This window comes from Leptidea sinapis, chromosome 7, assembly GCF_905404315.1.
Source record: "Leptidea sinapis chromosome 7, ilLepSina1.1, whole genome shotgun sequence".
NCBI lineage: Eukaryota > Metazoa > Arthropoda > Insecta > Lepidoptera > Pieridae > Leptidea > Leptidea sinapis.
Window position 1 is genome coordinate 627,405 of NC_066271.1, and position 21,292 is coordinate 648,696.

General features: G+C 50.9%; 1 protein-coding gene across 3 annotated transcripts in view; it reads right to left on the reverse strand.

The window, feature by feature from the left end:
• The window catches only part of LOC126965511 (prosaposin), a 59,909-nt gene that overhangs the window by 4,699 nt on the left and 33,918 nt on the right, over nucleotides 1-21,292 (reverse strand). For all 3 annotated transcript variants that reach the window (XM_050809153.1, XM_050809154.1, XM_050809155.1), the window contains 5 exons: nucleotides 9,514-9,651; nucleotides 9,057-9,363; nucleotides 6,581-6,711; nucleotides 5,571-5,757; nucleotides 1,689-1,828 (listed from right to left, as the gene is read on the reverse strand). In XM_050809153.1, coding sequence (XP_050665110.1) covers nucleotides 1,689-1,828; nucleotides 5,571-5,757; nucleotides 6,581-6,711; nucleotides 9,057-9,363; nucleotides 9,514-9,651 — 903 coding nt within the window. The remainder of the gene's footprint in view (nucleotides 1-1,688; nucleotides 1,829-5,570; nucleotides 5,758-6,580; nucleotides 6,712-9,056; nucleotides 9,364-9,513; nucleotides 9,652-21,292) is intronic.

Consider the following 21,292-nt stretch of genomic DNA (forward strand, 5'->3'; position numbering starts at 1 on the left):
ATAATCTTCATTCAATTAGGCTTAAACTAAGCGCTTTGAATAGTCACTATAAATATTTCTTTTAAATTACTGACTTTATATGTTTGGAAAAAGTTGAGCTCGTGAGAACATTAACGGAAACTTTTTAACCGACTTCAAAAAAGGAGGAGGATCTCAATACGCCGGTATGTTTTTGAAGTGAAACTTCATTATCGACGTATGAGATAAATTTTATAGCAAATTGTCACAATTTTCGGTTACGCACAATTTTGTTTTCTTAAATCCAAGATGGCCGCTGCGCAAATGTATGATAACAACAATATTGATATCGAATCCGAGGTTCTCGAGGGTGCAGAGAACGAATTTGGAATCAGTTTTCAAATCAAAGATGGCCGCCGCGCAAATTTATGATTTCAACAATATTGATATCGAATCCGAGGTTCTCGAGGGTGCACAGAACGAATTTGGCATCAGTTTTCAAATCAAAGATGGCTGCGGTGAAATATTCGATTGGGGCTATACGTTTGTGTGGTGGTTATAATGATAATCCTATTGCTTTCGATAGCCGCCGCCCATCTATGTGTTAGGTATACCAGAAGATTGCCTGCCGATCCATCATGGCAAAAGCCGTACTGTCGGTCGTTGATCAACTGGTGACCTTCTAGGTTTACCAGGCACTCGTTCTAAGCACGATTGGAGAAATTCCATCCGGGCCGCTCGACTTGGCGGGATGGTCAGCGGTGTTTCTCTTCAAGATTCGAGTATAACGACTAGGATTTGCGTGTTCCAGTCGGGTAACTGGAAAGCTGCTCGCCGATTTTCACAATGTGCTTCGATTTTGCAAGGGCGATTTGCCGCTTGAAGAATCTGGAAGCACGGTTTACGGCATATTTTCTTTTCTTCCCACGCAGATCGGATTCTTTGAACCCGGCGCCGCAACCCAAGTTCGATACGCCTGATTTTTGCAGGCAGATACTGCTTTAACTGACGCATTGAATCAGAGCTGTGATCTACCACCGATCGGGTCTACAGAGCTAGGTATAAAAATATCCATGCCCTGTAGTATCACATCGGCTACTGCAACGGTGCAGGCACTGGGATCATCCGAAAGGAAACAAACCTTCGCCCCTAGGGTAGGATGCAAAAAAGAAACGCATCGCAATCTGCTGAGGTGTAGTGCCAGACGCGGCGGGTCGCTGTTGGTGTGCGATGGATAGGCACTACACTCCTGACCAGGCAATGGTCGGACGTTCCGAGAGAGGCGTCGACAGAGACTTGGTAACTATCGGGATGTGTAGTCAGTAGAAGATACAATAAGGACGGCGTGTGGCTCCACATCCGGGAGCCAAGCTGGGGACTCAACCAATTGGGACAGAGCATACGCAAATGTAAAATTATGCACAGATCGCTCTGCGTAGTCTGTGGTACGTGACCCAAGCCATTCGGCATTGTGCCCGTTGAAATCACCCAAAACTACGCCTCCGCTAAGTTGTCGTATGGACCGGATCGGTCATCGTTCCCGTCGCACATATTTTAGGGAAGGAGATGACCCGGCACGACGCCGCCGCAAGCAATGCCATTCAGCATACCTACCTTGGGCCTGGGACTTCCCTATCCTTTTTATGTACCGGTGAAGCACAGGGAAAAAACTTGGCCTGTTTTTAACCTGGTGACATCGAAATCCTATTCAGCTGCCTACCGTCACTCACCCTGTTATAGTACTTGGCGGGCAGCATGTCGCACGCCCTCTCCACGATGTGCACAATGTTCCGGTCCATCTTATCGTTGCTCAGCACCTTCTTCAGCGCCATCACAACTGTCTCGCACACGGCGCAGTCCAGGATCTCCTCTGAAACCAATCCACTGGCTACTCAAATTCAAATATTTTTATTCAAAATAGGATATATCACTTATTCAACGTCAAAGACCAACACTTCGAAATAGTATGCCTTAGGCCTGAGAAGAACGGGCACGAGAAACTCAGCTGGATTTTTTTTATAAAAGCATGGAATACAATGTAATTTCGTAAAGTAAACAATTATAATTAAATAAATTAATCCCAGTACAGACTGGGTATCCTAACCTATCCCACACAAACCACCGATCCACGTACTGTACACGGGCGTGATTTCATACCACCGATCCTGCAAGGAGATCTGTTCACGACTTCGCATCAGCATATGCCTGTATAGCCGAGTGGTTAGCGATCCTACCTACAAAGCTAGAGGTCCCGGGTTCGAATCCCGGTAGGTGCAAGCATTTATATGATGAATATGGATGTTTGTTTCCGAGTCATGGATGTTTAAATGTATTTATGTATGTTTATATGAATTTATGTATGTTTAAGTAAGTATATTGTATTAAATATATCATTGTCTTGTAACCCATAACACAGGCTATATATGCTTAACTTGGGGCATGATAATTTGTGTAAAAAGTGTGTCAATATTATTATTATATTATATTATATGGTCTGACGCAATTGACGAATCCCAGATGTGGTAGATCATACACCTTCACTGTTGGACCTTCTTTTGACTTCACATCCGAAGGGCTACCTAGTTTAAGTTGACCCTCCTCTAGGATTGTCGGACCACTGCCTGATCCGGGGCACCGTGCCGATCACGCGCCTAACACGGCGCCGCAGGCGTAACAGGTAGATCTGTTTTTCGCTGGATGATCCAGATGGGGCTGCTGACGCTGTTGCTGATGTGGAAGGACTGCAAGGTATGGAACTCTTCATTCCATCTTCCTCGGTGTCTATCGGTGGCAGATTACAGCCATGGTTTAACCGCTCCTGCAAAATGACCTCTTATCGAAAGCAGGAGTGCTATAAGGCTTGGCTCAATGCGTTGGTATCTACCACTGCACAGGGACGATGACTCGCTAGCCCATGACGCCAAATAGAAAGCTGATCTCCTGGGCTCCCTCTTGGCGTCCAAGTCTTCTCTGGACGAACAAGGTGCACCACCACCGCATATTCCGCGGTGAGAGTTTTTTACATCCAGTAAAAATCCGGCATGGCGCCGTGCTTAAGGCACTTCTCATCTTGGACATTCATAAATCGAGTGGGCCCGATGGCATTCCCCGATAGTGCTGCGGACATGTGCTTACCAACTGGCGCCGGTCCAGACCCATCTTTTACTTTTACGGCTCTCCGACTCATCAAGTGTAGTCCCGAAATCATGGAAGGTGGCTTTAGTGCACCAGATCTCTAAGAAAGGTGTACGCTCGCATCCATCCAACTACTGCCCCATTGCCATTACCTCCATTTTCTCGAAAGTATGCCATTACCTCCATTTTCTCGGAGTCAATCATCAACCGCCAGCTCTTGGGATATCTATCAACGACTGCTAGTACGGTTTCCGGCAGGGTCGCTCAGCTGGTGATCTTCTTGCAAACCTCACCCATAAATGGGCGCAAGCGGTTGAGTCGAAGGGAGAGGCGTTGGCGGTGAGTTTAGACATAGCGAAGGCCTTCGAACGGGTGTGACATAAAGCGCATCCTATGGATGGCAGTTTCGCTAGAAGGCTTCCCGAGAGGTTGTGCAAATGGTTCACTAGCTTTTTGGCCAACCGGAGCATCAAGGTTGTTATCTACGGTGCATGCCGGTCCGACTTTCAACCCATATACGCTGGCGTCCCGCAAGGCTACATGCTATCCCCTACACTGTTTCTTCTGCATATCAATGATATGCTGCAAGTCAGCAGTGTCCATTGATATGCAGACGACAGCACAGGGTATGCTTCCTACATGTCCCGAGATAGCATCAACGAGAACCGGAACCAACTTGTGTCTGAAATAGAGACTATGTTTAACAAAGTCTCGGAATGGGGCCGACAAAATTTTGTCTAATTCAACCCCAAGAAGATGCAAGTTTGTGCGTTCACCGCTAGAAAGTCTCCCTTTGTCGTATCCCATCGATTCGAGATCACTCCTCTAACTGCCACGTTGGGTTGTGGTGTGGGTTCTCTCTGCATCTTCTACCGCATTTATCACGGGGAGTGCTCAGAGGAGCTGTTCGGGTTGATTTCAGCGGTCGAATTCCACGACCGGATATTACGTGCAAAGTACCACCCGAATCATGTTGACGTCTGGCATTTCACAACCCCGCGTTTTGTAAGAAATTTCCTGCCTCGCAAGCCGCTTTGTGAAATCAATTACCGGTTGCGGTGTTCCCGAACCAATACGACTTAGGGACCTTCAAGGAAGGATCATATAAAATAGACCGGCAACGCATATCTTGACACCTGTTGTTGCGGAGGACCATGGGCTGTTGCCTCACCTCTCCCCATCCCGCGAGCCTCTTGCCTGTTTGTCCCATCTTATATAAAAAAACGTTTTTAACAATTCTTTTAAATTTCGTAACACATTTGTTTTGTACATTTGTGTTCATTTTCATATTCATTGTACACGCTTTGTGCTTATAATTATTATTAATAAATCAGTACAACTAGTTATTTAAACGGTTTGATTAGGTTAAGCTTCAAATACAATTATGTTACAGTAATAAAAGGCATTCATTTTCTCAAAATTGATTACTTTCGAGTACTTGTACTTGATGTCAATTATAGCACTCATCACAACTTCAAAAACAAATGGAAATGGCGCATGAAACTCTTATCATATTAATTTCATATTTTTAGTAAAGCAATGGTGGTAAAAACTCAATTCAAAATTTAAATATTAATTCATGCAAATAATAAAATTTAAATTGATTATGAACATATAAGCGACTAAAACAAGCTAAAAATGTTCCACCTCATTCACTCGCGCCATATACTCTTTCGCTGTCGTTTTATGTGGACCGGGACCGAGAAAATGTCTGCTTTGAATTCCTGTTGGATCTTTAATCTTAATATATATAAATTACGTGACACGTTGTTTGTCCGCGATGGACTCCTAAACTAATGAACGGATTTTAATGGGGATTACTTCATGGAGTGCAGTTTGGTCCAACTTGAGAGATAGGATACTTTTTATTTCGATTTGGGACTCATAATTATTTTTATTTTCAATATTTGTTTTGTATGGTCATATTTTCTATGAGAGAATTTAGTAAAGCACGGTTTGACAGTTCCCCTGTGAAAGAATTTCATTACAACATCAGGGAGCATTTTATACGAATTAATCTTGATGTTTTGAAGTATATTGGCAAATTCCAATAAAATAGTATTTTTTTTATTATCTACAGAACAACGTCTGTCGGGGCAGCTAGTAAATTATAAATCGTGATTCAATTTTTGAGGCAACCCACTTGTTCTTTTTTATTTAAACCACTGAACAGAAGGTTGCTTCCTACTCGAGTTCCAGCACAAAAAAATTAAACTCTAATAGATTGTTTGCTGTTGTTCCCTGCTTTTGTTCTTTTCCTTTGTTATGTATTGTATTGTCAGTTTGTTTTGTGATGCCTACATGTGGTGTGTCCTCTGTACGCTGGAATCTTTTTAGGTGCCGTTTTTATAACCGGTCTAATTCGCCATACACTGCGCTAATTTGAAGAGTTATTAGCAGTAATGGTCGCTAACCTATAAGTGCCTCAGTTGTTTTAATCAAGAGTTGAAGTTGACCACAAAAAGAATCGACATTACCTTTGACGGCGTTGAAGTTCACGGACTTGCACAGCTTGAGTTCCTGGCACACCTCGTCCGGGTTCAACTCCTGGGCAAGCAGACTGATGACTAGGTCCGAGTACTTCTCCACGAACTGATCACATTCCGAGCGAACCGACTTGGGCATACGTTTACACACCCCGTGGACAATCTTTTTGATTTCGTCCTGGAAGAAAACAGATTTCTACATACTGAAAGACATTTTATTTCTGAAAATGTATATGTTAAATTATTCTTCCCGTACCGATACGACTTACAGTACCTTCGAGTAAAGACCATACTCTCACCTTAGAACCCTGCAACGCATCTCTTGACACTTGTTGTTGCGGATGTCTACGGGCAATTGTTTCACCACTCCCCCCCCCCCATACCGTGAGCCCAGTTGCCCTCTCTCATGTATAAAACGTCTTCATAATTCAATCTCTATTGGTAAAATCAATACGAATGCTTCCGAAACAAATGGTACTGTGAGGGAGAAATAACGGCCCGAGAAACTGATATGCACTACCATTAACAAACATTTATGGTTTTAGAAGGATGCGAGCTTATATCATTCACTTCATTTGGGTGAGCATCAAAAGTGTGGTGAGCAATACTTACAATATAGTTGCGTTACACACACAAAGCGTTAAAGTGAGAAGAACATTTGAAACGGAGATACAACAGATAGCAGAGTGAACGAAGTTACTGTCCACCACTAGCTGACACACATGTTGACTAATTAAAATTGGTCACGCGTTCTCGGCTATGTCCTGTGCTTCCCCGGGACATACAAAGAATAGGGAAGTTCCAGGCCCAAGAGTGTCGTAAGAGGCGACTGAAGGCATTTGCAATGGCGGCTTTTTCAATCGTGAAGCAATAATGAAATAAGTGTAAGCATTGTTGTGTTCCGGTCTGAAGGGCCGTAGCTAGTGAAATAAATAAATATGATTATGAATGAAAATAACTGAGCAAATGAGATGTAACATGTTATATCTCAATCAACTTACATCATTGTGTTTGTCCTTGATCTGGTCGTCGATCTCCTTCAGAACAAACTCGCAGATCACACACACGGTGGAGGCGGCGCTCTCCTTCACAACGCGACCGTTCACCGTATTGTCAGGAATCTGGTTTGTTTCTGCGCAAAACATTAACACATTTATTTTTACGGGATGTCCCACTTGATATTCATTTAGAGCATCCGTCTGACAACAGTAAGATATTCAAATTAAAATATTTTTATTCAAAATATGATGGGTCATCACTGATGAAAGTCAAAAACTACCATCCATTCCAAAACGAATGCCTCTTTTCTGGTATTAAATATACAAAATTATGTATCAAAATTTATGAACAATGCGGGACTTGAACCCGCGCCTCTCGGGTTCCGTCCAAGCGCTCTTACCAACTGAGCAAACCGTTCGAGTGACGCATCGACCGAATATCTTGTTCAACTCTAAGGTTGTAGCTCCATCTACAGGATCTACTTTACAGTTAACCTGCTCAACCATTGCATTTTAGGAAATTGAATTAAGATGTCGCTCTTTCAAATGTAAACAGTTTGTTATTTTAAAGTGATATCCCTCACTTCTGGGACTAACTTTAATTATTAAATAATTGACAAATGTAATGAAGACTTAAAGATCTTCGTGTTCAAGTTCTTACGTGTTCTTATATAATATGGCGTGTCATTGTGTTCAAGAATTTTAGGTAAAGTCAGGTAAGGGAGCGATTAGTTATACCAGAAGTATCAATTTGCTCAGGAGTTTTTAGGTGGTCGGGTTGAGTCAGCTTAGGAACAAACGTATCATAATGATCAGGAATTATTGTGTAGTTTCGGCTCGAGTAATGGAAGGCTGATAGGGAAAAATATACCAGAGTAAGAGACGACTAAGCGCATTTACTAGTGGGATGCTTCTTTGTACAGGATGCTGGCTAGATTATTGTATTGCCGCATATTACAATTGTAGTGCCGCACAGAACTTCAGAACAGGGTGTGTCAAGAATCCTGAGTGGCGCTGCATTGTAATGGGTAGGGCGTATCAATTACCATCAGCTGAACGTCCCGCTCGGCTCGTCTCTTGTTGTCACGAGTTAGACGTCCTCCTAATACACCTTGGCCAGAATAGTCCTCAGAACATATTTTGACAAGCCCATTTTTGCACGTGCGAGATGATATATGGCTACGGACAAGAAGTCAAGATACACGTTGCCTTTCAGGTGCGAGTTCACTCTTATTATGGGGAAGTGTAGGTCTCACTTGTATCGCTTCGGGAATACTGCAGCCTGGAGTTTCCTGATTCCACAAAGTAGCTGCGCGGGGCTAACAGTTTCTTGTGGAATGCCAGACACCAAAGAGATGCGGATACAATTTCGAATTTTGATGTAATTTTCCCGTGATCCGTTATTTAACTGAACGACTCCGAAGACTCCGCGTGATGCGGTAGAAGGTGCACAACATCGTATATTTGTAAGCAAGTCTAGAGATTCGAGCCGCTCTTCGTTGAATTCGGTCAAATGTAATGAGCCACGTGAGATCGGTAATGACTGTGTCACTTGACATTGTTGTCAAACTGACATTAACCTAACTATAATCCGCGCAACAAACGAAGTTTTTTTAATACTCATTAAAAATTCCTCTTTTTTCTGGAAATTTGTACAATTACAATAAAAGAAATGATGCAATTATGACCAATTGAAAACTTAAGTAGAAATGTGCAGAGCATAAAATCAAGGGACACGATAAATGGTCAATAACATTAATGTCTTTGGTTACAAAGAACAAAACACTGCCTACAAGAAGATCGTTGGAGGAATAAAGGCAGGTAATAAATTATCAATATTAGCTACAGAGGAGAATAGTCACAGTAAGAAGAGGAATTTGTGCAAAGAGGCGAACAAACAGATGTCGAGGCAGAATATTTATCCGATCCGGTGACACTCCAGTTTAAAGTACTGTCATCACACGGATAACAAACCTGCAGACATTAAAATGAGAATGTTCCGTTCCTGTTCCAACGCAGGTAATAACGAACAATTAATCGCAAATATAAACATGTGTGTGTACTAATGTAAGCACGCGAAAAGTTATTCTTTCTTGGCGTAATGAAACAAAAATCCTTAATAAAATATACCTCGTGCTATTTTACGTTTGTAGAAAAAACAAAATTGTAATTAACAAGGTATTATATAAAACCTATAAACATAATATATACCGCATAATTTAGTTAAATAACGTTTAATTAAATGTTATCAAATTATTTTTATGCAATTAGAGCTGATTTTTTAAACAAGACGTATATAAATTGAAATTCATATTGAAATTTATTTAATTCTCGTCCATTGGCTGTGGTTCAGTAGACATATGAGTTACAAGAGGCTTATGTTAGTTGAAGTATGATACTAATGGTCTAGTTGAGCAGCTGCCGTCAGTGTGATAATTTCTCCGACGCACCAATGAAGTATAAGTTCAAACAGACTCACCGATATCATAACGGGCGCTCACATCCAACATATGAGCGGGCAGCATGGGTCTCCTGATATTGTTTCTATCGCCCCTGAGCGCTGGCTTCTCATGATACTTGTCTATCGGCTTCAAATTAAGCGGATTTGTTTTGTTGACGTTATCTTGGCACAGTTTCAGGTAAACGCAGATCTCTTGGGCGTTGAGATCAGCTATCAGCATCTCGATCAGTTGGTTGGTGTAGGTGTCGACGAAATCGACACATTGCGTTCGCAGTTTGGCCGACAGGTGGCTGCATAGGCCGCTCAAAGCGTTACGGATACTGACCTGTAATATGTACAGATAATACTAATTAAATTTGTAACCAAAATATATGAACGATGCGGGACTCGAACCCGCGCCTCTCGGGTTCCGTCCGAGCGCTCTTACCAACTGAACTAATTGGGATGATATCCTAAGAATCTTATGTCTATTTACCTCAGAGCGGTTGTCTTTCAGCATGATCTCAAGTTGTTCAACGGCAAAGAGACACAGAGGGCAGTTGGAGTGGTCGGATTTAATCTGAACTTGATGAACCTCTTCGGTCTTCGGACACAGTCCGAGCCCGGGGCATATCTGGAAAAACGAGGGCTTTTTAAAACTATTGCATTTATTTCCTTCTAAATGAGAAGTGAAATGAAGAAGATCTTTGTATAATTCTAAGATCCCCATTTTATTCAAAATAGGATTTAATATCACTCAACACAAATATGGAATCCACGTTATGATAAATATATATCCAGAATAGAACGAATACAAATGAAATTTTTAAAATTCTTTTTCTACCGATTACATGTCCCTCATCAATCTAAAGATTATTTAGAATTTAGATATCTGCGAAAAATTTCACTTCTTACCTCTATCATACCACCGTGAAATTGCGGATATTTTGTAGCATAGGCAATGGCTATAAAGCCATTACAACTATATTTATATCCCCTGTCAGCACTAACTATCGTCGAAATTCATTTATCGTACGTGTCAGCAATAACTTTAACAAATTATCAAAACAATTCGATTTTGACTTATTCTGTAGCAGCTCTGATTCCATTAAGCGTCAGTTAGGAAATGAGTTCTTGGGTCAATTTTGTCGTCGAGCTGATAATATATAATTAGATAAGTAACACAATTGTATTAAGCATTTGATTCGTGCACGTAACTCTCACATTGTTTTTTTTACCGATTTCAAAAAAGGAGGAGGTTCTCAATTCGTCGGTATTATTTTATGTTGGTTACCTCAAAACTTTCGACTGGCAGAACCGATTTTGATAATTCTTTTTTTATTTGAAAGCTGGTGCTTCCCATTGTAATTTGGTCCAGATCTGACAATGGCATCCATGAGTAAACCATAAAAGTCTTTAATGTGCTGCTATACGTATAGCAAAGTGGATGGTAAATTTACGAATAACTCAATATTGCACCAACCGATTTCAATGATTCTTTTTTATTGGAAAGGATATACTTCAAAGATAGTTTGGTAAGGTTCTGATTACGGAATCCATGACAAAGTACGGAAACGGAACTCTTCAATTCTTAGGAGCCAATTTACGATATTCGGCCGAATCATAGTTATGAAAAGTAATTGTCGTAGTATGACCATCAATGGGACTCCTTAACGACTTACAGTAAGGGTGCGATCTGTGGCAGAATTTCATACTGTCTGTAATCAAATTGCGAAGCGCTTACGTTCATTTCTGCATTGAAAAATTTAGTATATCTACTCATATTTAACCAAATTGTTAGTTAGTGGAGAGCGATCACTGAGTCGCCGTACTCCGACACGAACTGGCGGCACTCGCCCTCCACTGACTCCGGTAGCTCCTGGTGTGTGTGTGTGTGTACTCACACTGGCGGGGTCTATCTGCTGCACGAGGAGAGCGATCACTGAGTCGCCGTACTCCGACACGAACTGGCGGCACTCGCCCTCCACTGACTCCGGTAGCTCCTGGTGTGTGTGTGTGTGTGTACTCACACTGGCGGGGTCTATCTGCTGCACGAGGAGAGCGATCACTGAGTCGCCGTACTCCGACACGAACTGGCGGCACTCGCCCTCCACTGACTCCGGTAGCTCCTGGTGTGTGTGTGTGTGTACTCACACTGGCGGGGTCTATCTGCTGCACGAGGAGAGCGATCACTGAGTCGCCGTACTCCGACACGAACTGGCGGCACTCGCCCTCCACTGACTCCGGTAGCTCCTGGTGTGTGTGTGTGTGTGTACTCACACTGGCGGGGTCTATCTGCTGCACGAGGAGAGCGATCACTGAGTCGCCGTACTCCGACACGAACTGGCGGCACTCGCCCTCCACTGACTCCGGTAGCTCCTGGTGTGTGTGTGTGTGTACTCACACTGGCGGGGTCTATCTGCTGCACGAGGAGAGCGATCACTGAGTCGCCGTACTCCGACACGAACTGGCGGCACTCGCCCTCCACTGACTCCGGTAGCTCCTGGTGTGTGTGTGTGTGTGTGTGTACTCACACTGGCGGGGTCTATCTGCTGCACGAGGAGAGCGATCACTGAGTCGCCGTACTCCGACACGAACTGGCGGCACTCGCCCTCCACTGACTCCGGTAGCTCCTGGTGTGTGTGTGTGTGTGTGTGTACTCACACTGGCGGGGTCTATCTGCTGCACGAGGAGAGCGATCACTGAGTCGCCGTACTCCGACACGAACTGGCGGCACTCGCCCTCCACTGACTCCGGTAGCTCCTGGTGTGTGTGTGTGTGTGTGTGTACTCACACTGGCGGGGTCTATCTGCTGCACGAGGAGAGCGATCACTGAGTCGCCGTACTCCGACACGAACTGGCGGCACTCGCCCTCCACTGACTCCGGTAGCTCCTGGTGTGTGTGTGTGTGTGTGTGTACTCACACTGGCGGGGTCTATCTGCTGCACGAGGAGAGCGATCACTGAGTCGCCGTACTCCGACACGAACTGGCGGCACTCGCCCTCCACTGACTCCGGTAGCTCCTGGTGTGTGTGTGTGTGTGTGTGTACTCACACTGGCGGGGTCTATCTGCTGCACGAGGAGAGCGATCACTGAGTCGCCGTACTCCGACACGAACTGGCGGCACTCGCCCTCCACTGACTCCGGTAGCTCCTGGTGTGTGTGTGTGTGTGTGTGTACTCACACTGGCGGGGTCTATCTGCTGCACGAGGAGAGCGATCACTGAGTCGCCGTACTCCGACACGAACTGGCGGCACTCGCCCTCCACTGACTCCGGTAGCTCCTGGTGTGTGTGTGTGTGTGTGTGTGTGTACTCACACTGGCGGGGTCTATCTGCTGCACGAGGAGAGCGATCACTGAGTCGCCGTACTCCGACACGAACTGGCGGCACTCGCCCTCCACTGACTCCGGTAGCTCCTGGTGTGTGTGTGTGTGTGTGTGTACTCACACTGGCGGGGTCTATCTGCTGCACGAGGAGAGCGATCACTGAGTCGCCGTACTCCGACACGAACTGGCGGCACTCGCCCTCCACTGACTCCGGTAGCTCCTGGTGTGTGTGTGTGTGTGTACTCACACTGGCGGGGTCTATCTGCTGCACGAGGAGAGCGATCACTGAGTCGCCGTACTCCGACACGAACTGGCGGCACTCGCCCTCCACTGACTCCGGTAGCTCCTGGTGTGTGTGTGTGTGTGTGTGTGTGTGTACTCACACTGGCGGGGTCTATCTGCTGCACGAGGAGAGCGATCACTGAGTCGCCGTACTCCGACACGAACTGGCGGCACTCGCCCTCCACTGACTCCGGTAGCTCCTGGTGTGTGTGTGTGTGTGTGTGTACTCACACTGGCGGGGTCTATCTGCTGCACGAGGAGAGCGATCACTGAGTCGCCGTACTCCGACACGAACTGGCGGCACTCGCCCTCCACTGACTCCGGTAGCTCCTGGTGTGTGTGTGTGTGTGTACTCACACTGGCGGGGTCTATCTGCTGCACGAGGAGAGCGATCACTGAGTCGCCGTACTCCGACACGAACTGGCGGCACTCGCCCTCCACTGACTCCGGTAGCTCCTGGTGTGTGTGTGTGTGTGTGTGTACTCACACTGGCGGGGTCTATCTGCTGCACGAGGAGAGCGATCACTGAGTCGCCGTACTCCGACACGAACTGGCGGCACTCGCCCTCCACTGACTCCGGTAGCTCCTGGTGTGTGTGTGTGTGTGTGTGTACTCACACTGGCGGGGTCTATCTGCTGCACGAGGAGAGCGATCACTGAGTCGCCGTACTCCGACACGAACTGGCGGCACTCGCCCTCCACTGACTCCGGTAGCTCCTAGTGTGTGTGTGTGTGTGTGTACTCACACTGGCAGGGTCTATCTGCTGCACGAGGAGAGCGATCACTGAGTCGCCGTACTCCGACACGAACTGGCGGCACTCGCCCTCCACTGACTCCGGTAGCTCCTGGTGTGTGTGTGTGTGTGTGTGTACTCACACTGGCGGGGTCTATCTGCTGCACGAGGAGAGCGATCACTGAGTCGCCGTACTCCGACACGAACTGGCGGCACTCGCCCTCCACTGACTGCGGTAGCTCCTGGTGTGTGTGTGTGTGTGTACTCACACTGGCGGGGTCTATCTGCTGCACGAGGAGAGCGATCACTGAGTCGCCGTACTCCGACACGAACTGGCGGCACTCGCCCTCCACTGACTCCGGTAGCTCCTGGTGTGTGTGTGTGTGTGTGTGTACTCACACTGGCGGGGTCTATCTGCTGCACGAGGAGAGCGATCACTGAGTCGCCGTACTCCGACACGAACTGGCGGCACTCGCCCTCCACTGACTCCGGTAGCTCCTGGTGTGTGTGTGTGTGTGTGTACTCACACTGGCGGGGTCTATCTGCTGCACGAGGAGAGCGATCACTGAGTCGCCGTACTCCGACACGAACTGGCGGCACTCGCCCTCCACTGACTCCGGTAGCTCCTGGTGTGTGTGTGTGTGTGTGTGTGTGTGTACTCACACTGGCGGGGTCTATCTGCTGCACGAGGAGAGCGATCACTGAGTCGCCGTACTCCGACACGAACTGGCGGCACTCGCCCTCCACTGACTCCGGTAGCTCCTGGTGTGTGTGTGTGTGTGTGTGTACTCACACTGGCGGGGTCTATCTGCTGCACGAGGAGAGCGATCACTGAGTCGCCGTACTCCGACACGAACTGGCGGCACTCGCCCTCCACTGACTCCGGTAGCTCCTGGTGTGTGTGTGTGTGTGTACTCACACTGGCGGGGTCTATCTGCTGCACGAGGAGAGCGATCACTGAGTCGCCGTACTCCGACACGAACTGGCGGCACTCGCCCTCCACTGACTCCGGTAGCTCCTGGTGTGTGTGTGTGTGTGTACTCACACTGGCGGGGTCTATCTGCTGCACGAGGAGAGCGATCACTGAGTCGCCGTACTCCGACACGAACTGGCGGCACTCGCCCTCCACTGACTCCGGTAGCTCCTGGTGTGTGTGTGTGTGTGTGTGTGTACTCACACTGGCGGGGTCTATCTGCTGCACGAGGAGAGCGATCACTGAGTCGCCGTACTCCGACACGAACTGGCGGCACTCGCCCTCCACTGACTCCGGTAGCTCCTAGTGTGTGTGTGTGTGTGTGTACTCACACTGGCGGGGTCTATCTGCTGCACGAGGAGAGCGATCACTGAGTCGCCGTACTCCGACACGAACTGGCGGCACTCGCCCTCCACTGACTCCGGTAGCTCCTAGTGTGTGTGTGTGTGTGTGTACTCACACTGGCGGGGTCTATCTGCTGCACGAGGAGAGCGATCACTGAGTCGCCGTACTCCGACACGAACTGGCGGCACTCGCCCTCCACTGACTCCGGTAGCTCCTAGTGTGTGTGTGTGTGTGTGTACTCACACTGGCGGGGTCTATCTGCTGCACGAGGAGAGCGATCACTGAGTCGCCGTACTCCGACACGAACTGGCGGCACTCGCCCTCCACTGACTCCGGTAGCTCCTAGTGTGTGTGTGTGTGTGTACTCACACTGGCGGGGTCTATCTGCTGCACGAGGAGAGCGATCACTGAGTCGCCGTACTCCGACACGAACTGGCGGCACTCGCCCTCCACTGACTCCGGTAGCTCCTGGTGTGTGTGTGTGTGTACTCACACTGGCGGGGTCTATCTGCTGCACGAGGAGAGCGATCACTGAGTCGCCGTACTCCGACACGAACTGGCGGCACTCGCCCTCCACTGACTCCGGTAGCTCCTGGTGTGTGTGTACTCACACTGGCGGGGTCTATCTGCTGCACGAGGAGAGCGATCACTGAGTCGCCGTACTCCGACACGAACTGGCGGCACTCGCCCTCCACTGACTCCGGTAGCTCCTGGTGTGTGTGTGTGTGTACTCACACTGGCGGGGTCTATCTGCTGCACGAGGAGAGCGATCACTGAGTCGCCGTACTCCGACACGAACTGGCGGCACTCGCCCTCCACTGACTCCGGTAGCTCCTGGTGTGTGTGTGTGTGTGTGTGTGTGTGTACTCACACTGGCGGGGTCTATCTGCTGCACGAGGAGAGCGATCACTGAGTCGCCGTACTCCGACACGAACTGGCGGCACTCGCCCTCCACTGACTCCGGTAGCTCCTGGTGTGTGTGTGTGTGTGTGTGTACTCACACTGGCGGGGTCTATCTGCTGCACGAGGAGAGCGATCACTGAGTCGCCGTACTCCGACACGAACTGGCGGCACTCGCCCTCCACTGACTCCGGTAGCTCCTGGTGTGTGTGTGTGTGTGTGTGTGAGTACACACACTGGCGGGGTCTATCTGCTGCACGAGGAGAGCGATCACTGAGTCGCCGTACTCCGACACGAACTGGCGGCACTCGCCCTCCACTGACTCCGGTAGCTCCTGGTGTGTGTGTGTGTGTGTACTCACACTGGCGGGGTCTATCTGCTGCACGAGGAGAGCGATCACTGAGTCGCCGTACTCCGACACGAACTGGCGGCACTCGCCCTCCACTGACTCCGGTAGCTCCTGGTGTGTGTGTGTGTGTGTGTGTGTGTGTACTCACACTGGCGGGGTCTATCTGCTGCACGAGGAGAGCGATCACTGAGTCGCCGTACTCCAACACGAACTGGCGGCACTCGCCCTCCACTGACTCCGGTAGCTCCTGGTGTGTGTGTGTGTGTGTGTGTACTCACACTGGCGGGGTCTATCTGCTGCACGAGGAGAGCGATCACTGAGTCGCCGTACTCCGACACGAACTGGCGGCACTCGCCCTCCACTGACTCCGGTAGCTCCTAGTGTGTGTGTGTGTGTGTGTACTCACACTGGCGGGGTCTATCTGCTGCACGAGGAGAGCGATCACTGAGTCGCCGTACTCCGACACGAACTGGCGGCACTCGCCCTCCACTGACTCCGGTAGCTCCTGGTGTGTGTGTGTGTGTGTGTGTGTGTGTACTCACACTGGCGGGGTCTATCTGCTGCACGAGGAGAGCGATCACTGAGTCGCCGTACTCCGACACGAACTGGCGGCACTTGCCCTCCACTGACTCCGGTAGCTCCTGGTGTGTGTGTGTGTGTGTGTGTGTGTACTCACACTGGCGGGGTCTATCTGCTGCACGAGGAGAGCGATCACTGAGTCGCCGTACTCCGACACGAACTGGCGGCACTCGCCCTCCACTGACTCCGGTAGCTCCTGGTGTGTGTGTGTGTGTGTACTCACACTGGCGGGGTCTATCTGCTGCACGAGGAGAGCGATCACTGAGTCGCCGTACTCCGACACGAACTGGCGGCACTCGCCCTCCACTGACTCCGGTAGCTCCTGGTGTGTGTGTGTGTGTGTGTGTACTCACACTGGCGGGGTCTATCTGCTGCACGAGGAGAGCGATCACTGAGTCGCCGTACTCCGACACGAACTGGCGGCACTCGCCCTCCACTGACTCCGGTAGCTCCTAGTGTGTGTGTGTGTGTGTGTACTCACACTGGCGGGGTCTATCTGCTGCACGAGGAGAGCGATCACTGAGTCGCCGTACTCCGACACGAACTGGCGGCACTCGCCCTCCACTGACTCCGGTAGCTCCTGGTGTGTGTGTGTGTGTGTGTACTCACACTGGCGGGGTCTATCTGCTGCACGAGGAGAGCGATCACTGAGTCGCCGTACTCCGACACGAACTGGCGGCACTCGCCCTCCACTGACTCCGGTAGCTCCTGGTGTGTGTGTGTGTGTGTACTCACACTGGCGGGGTCTATCTGCTGCACGAGGAGAGCGATCACTGAGTCGCCGTACTCCGACACGAACTGGCGGCACTCGCCCTCCACTGACTCCGGTAGCTCCTGGTGTGTGTGTGTGTGTGTGTGTGTACTCACACTGGCGGGGTCTATCTGCTGCACGAGGAGCGCGATCACTGAGTCGCCGTACTCCGACACGAACTGGCGGCACTCGCCCTCCACTGACTCCGGTAGCTCCTGGTGTGTGTGTGTGTGTGTACTCACACTGGCGGGGTCTATCTGCTGCACGAGGAGAGCGATCACTGAGTCGCCGTACTCCGACACGAACTGGCGGCACTCGCCCTCCACTGACTCCGGTAGCTCCTGGTGTGTGTGTGTGTGTGTACTCACACTGGCGGGGTCTATCTGCTGCACGAGGAGAGCGATCACTGAGTCGCCGTACTCCGACACGAACTGGCGGCACTCGCCCTCCACTGACTCCGGTAGCTCCTGGTGTGTGTGTGTGTGTGTACTCACACTGGCGGGGTCTATCTGCTGCACGAGGAGAGCGATCACTGAGTCGCCGTACTCCGACACGAACTGGCGGCACTCGCCCTCCACTGACTCCGGTAGCTCCTGGTGTGTGTGTGTGTGTGTACTCACACTGGCGGGGTCTATCTGCTGCACGAGGAGAGCGATCACTGAGTCGCCGTACTCCGACACGAACTGGCGGCACTCGCCCTCCACTGACTCCGGTAGCTCCTGGTGTGTGTGTGTGTGTGTTCTCACACTGGCGGGGTCTATCTGCTGCACGAGGAGAGCGATCACTGAGTCGCCGTACTCCGACACGAACTGGCGGCACTCGCCCTCCACTGACTCCGGTAGCTCCTGGTGTGTGTGTGTGTGTGTGTGTGTACTCACACTGGCGGGGTCTATCTGCTGCACGAGGAGAGCGATCACTGAGTCGCCGTACTCCGACACGAACTGGCGGCACTCGCCCTCCACTGACTCCGGTAGCTCCTGGTGTGTGTGTGTGTGTGTACTCACACTGGCGGGGTCTATCTGCTGCACGAGGAGAGCGATCACTGAGTCGCCGTACTCCGACACGAACTGGCGGCACTCGCCCTCCACTGACTCCGGTAGCTCCTGGTGTGTGTGTGTGTGTGTACTCACACTGGCGGGGTCTATCTGCTGCACGAGGAGAGCGATCACTGAGTCGCCGTACTCCGACACGAACTGGCGGCACTCGCCCTCCACTGACTCCGGTAGCTCCTGGTGTGTGTGTGTGTGTGTACTCACACTGGCGGGGTCTATCTGCTGCACGAGGAGAGCGATCACTGAGTCGCCGTACTCCGACACGAACTGGCGGCACTCGCCCTCCACTGACTCCGGTAGCTCCTGGTGTGTGTGTGTGTGTGTACTCACACTGGCGGGGTCTATCTGCTGCACGAGGAGAGCGATCACTGAGTCGCCGTACTCCGACACGAACTGGCGGCACTCGCCCTCCACTGACTCCGGTAGCTCCTGGTGTGTGTGTGTGTGTACTCACACTGGCGGGGTCTATCTGCTGCACGAGGAGAGCGATCACTGAGTCGCCGTACTCCGACACGAACTGGCGGCACTCGCCCTCCACTGACTCCGGTAGCTCCTGGTGTGTGTGTGTGTGTGTACTCACACTGGCGGGGTCTATCTGCTGCACGAGGAGAGCGATCACTGAGTCGCCGTACTCCGACACGACTGGCGGCACTCGCCCTCCACTGACTCCGGTAGCTCCTGGTGTGTGTGTGTGTGTGTACTCACACTGGCGGGGTCTATCTGCTGCACGAGGAGAGCGATCACTGAGTCGCCGTACTCCGACACGAGCTGGCGGCACTCGCCCTCCACTGACTCCGGTAGCTCCTGGTGTGTGTGTGTGTGTGTACTCACACTGGCGGGGTCTATCTGCTGCACGAGGAGAGCGATCACTGAGTCGCCGTACTCCGACACGAACTGGCGGCACTCGCCCTCCACTGACTCCGGTAGCTCCTGGTGTGTGTGTGTGTGTGTACTCACACTGGCGGGGTCTATCTGCTGCACGAGGAGAGCGATCACTGAGTCGCCGTACTCCGACACGAACTGGCGGCACTCGCCCTCCACTGACTCCGGTAGCTCCTGGTGTGTGTGTGTGTGTGTGTGTACTCACACTGGCGGGGTCTATCTGCTGCACGAGGAGAGCGATCACTGAGTCGCCGTACTCCGACACGAACTGGCGGCACTCGCCCTCCACTGACTCCGGTAGCTCCTGGTGTGTGTGTGTGTGTGTACTCACACTGGCGGGGTCTATCTGCTGCACGAGGAGAGCGATCACTGAGTCGCCGTACTCCGACACGAACTGGCGGCACTCGCCCTCCACTGACTCCGGTAGCTCCTGGTGTGTGTGTGTGTGTGTGTGTACTCACACTGGCGGGGTCTATCTGCTGCACGAGGAGAGCGATCACTGAGTCGCCGTACTCCGACACGAACTGGCGGCACTCGCCCTCCACTGACTCCGGTAGCTCCTGGTGTGTGTGTGTGTGTGTACTCACACTGGCGGGGTCTATCTGCTGCACGAGGAGAGCGATCACTGAGTCGCCGTACTCCGACACGAACTGGCGGCACTCGCCCTCCACTGACTCCGGTAGCTCCTGGTGTGTGTGTGTGTGTGTGTGTACTCACACTGGCGGGGTCTATCTGCTGCACGAGGAGAGCGATCACTGAGTCGCCGTACTCCGACACGAACTGGCGGCACTCGCCCTCCACTGACTCCGGTAGCTCCTGGTGTGTGTGTGTGTGTGTACTCACACTGGCGGGGTCTATCTGCTGCACGAGGAGAGCGATCACTGAGTCGCCGTACTCCGACACGAACTGGCGGCACTCGCCCTCCACTGACTCCGGTAGCTCCTGGTGTGTGTGTGTGTGTGTGTGTGTGTGTACTCACACTGGCGGGGTCTATCTGCTGCACGAGGAGAGCGATCACTGAGTCGCCGTACTCCGACACGAACTGGCGGCACTCGCCCTCCACTGACTCCGGTAGCTCCTGGTGTGTGTGTGTGTGTGTACTCACACTGGCGGGGTCTATCTGCTGCACGAGGAGAGCGATCACTGAGTCGCCGTACTCCGACACGAACTGGCGGCACTCGCCCTCCACTGACTCCGGTAGCTCCTGGTGTGTGTGTGTGTGTGTGTGTACTCACACTGGCGGGGTCTATCTGCTGCACGAGGAGAGCGATCACTGAGTCGCCGTACTCCGACACGAACTGGCGGCACTCGCCCTCCACTGACTCCGGTAGCTCCTGGTGTGTGTGTGTGTGTGTACTCACACTGGCGGGGTCTATCTGCTGCACGAGGAGAGCGATCACTGAGTCGCCGTACTCCGACACGAACTGGCGGCACTCGCCCTCCACTGACTCCGGTAGCTCCTGGTGTGTGTGTGTGTGTGTGTGTGTGTGTACTCACACTGGCGGGGTCTATCTGCTGCACGAGGAGAGCGATCACTGAGTCGCCGTACTCCGACACGAACTGGCGGCACTCGCCCTCCACTGACTCCGGTAGCTCCTGGTGTGTGTGTGTGTGTGTGTGTACTCACACTGGCGGGGTCTATCTGCTGCACGAGGAGAGCGATCACTGAGTCGCCGTACTCCGACACGAACTGGCGGCACTCGCCCTCCACTGACTCCGGTAGCTCCTGGTGTGTGTGTGTGTGTGTACTCACACTGGCGGGGTCTATCTGCTGCACGAGGAGAGCGATCACTGAGTCGCCGTACTCCGACACGAACTGGCGGCACTCGCCCTCCACTGACTCCGGTAGCTCCTGGTGTGTGTGTGTGTGTGTACTCACACTGGCGGGGTCTATCTGCTGCACGAGGAGAGCGATCACTGAGTCGCCGTACTCCGACACGAACTGGCGGCACTCGCCCTCCACTGACTCCGGTAGCTCCTGGTGTGTGTGTGTGTGTGTGTGTGTACTCACACTGGCGGGGTCTATCTGCTGCACGAGGAGAGCGATCACTGAGTCGCCGTACTCCGACACGAACTGGCGGCACTCGCCCTCCACTGACTCCG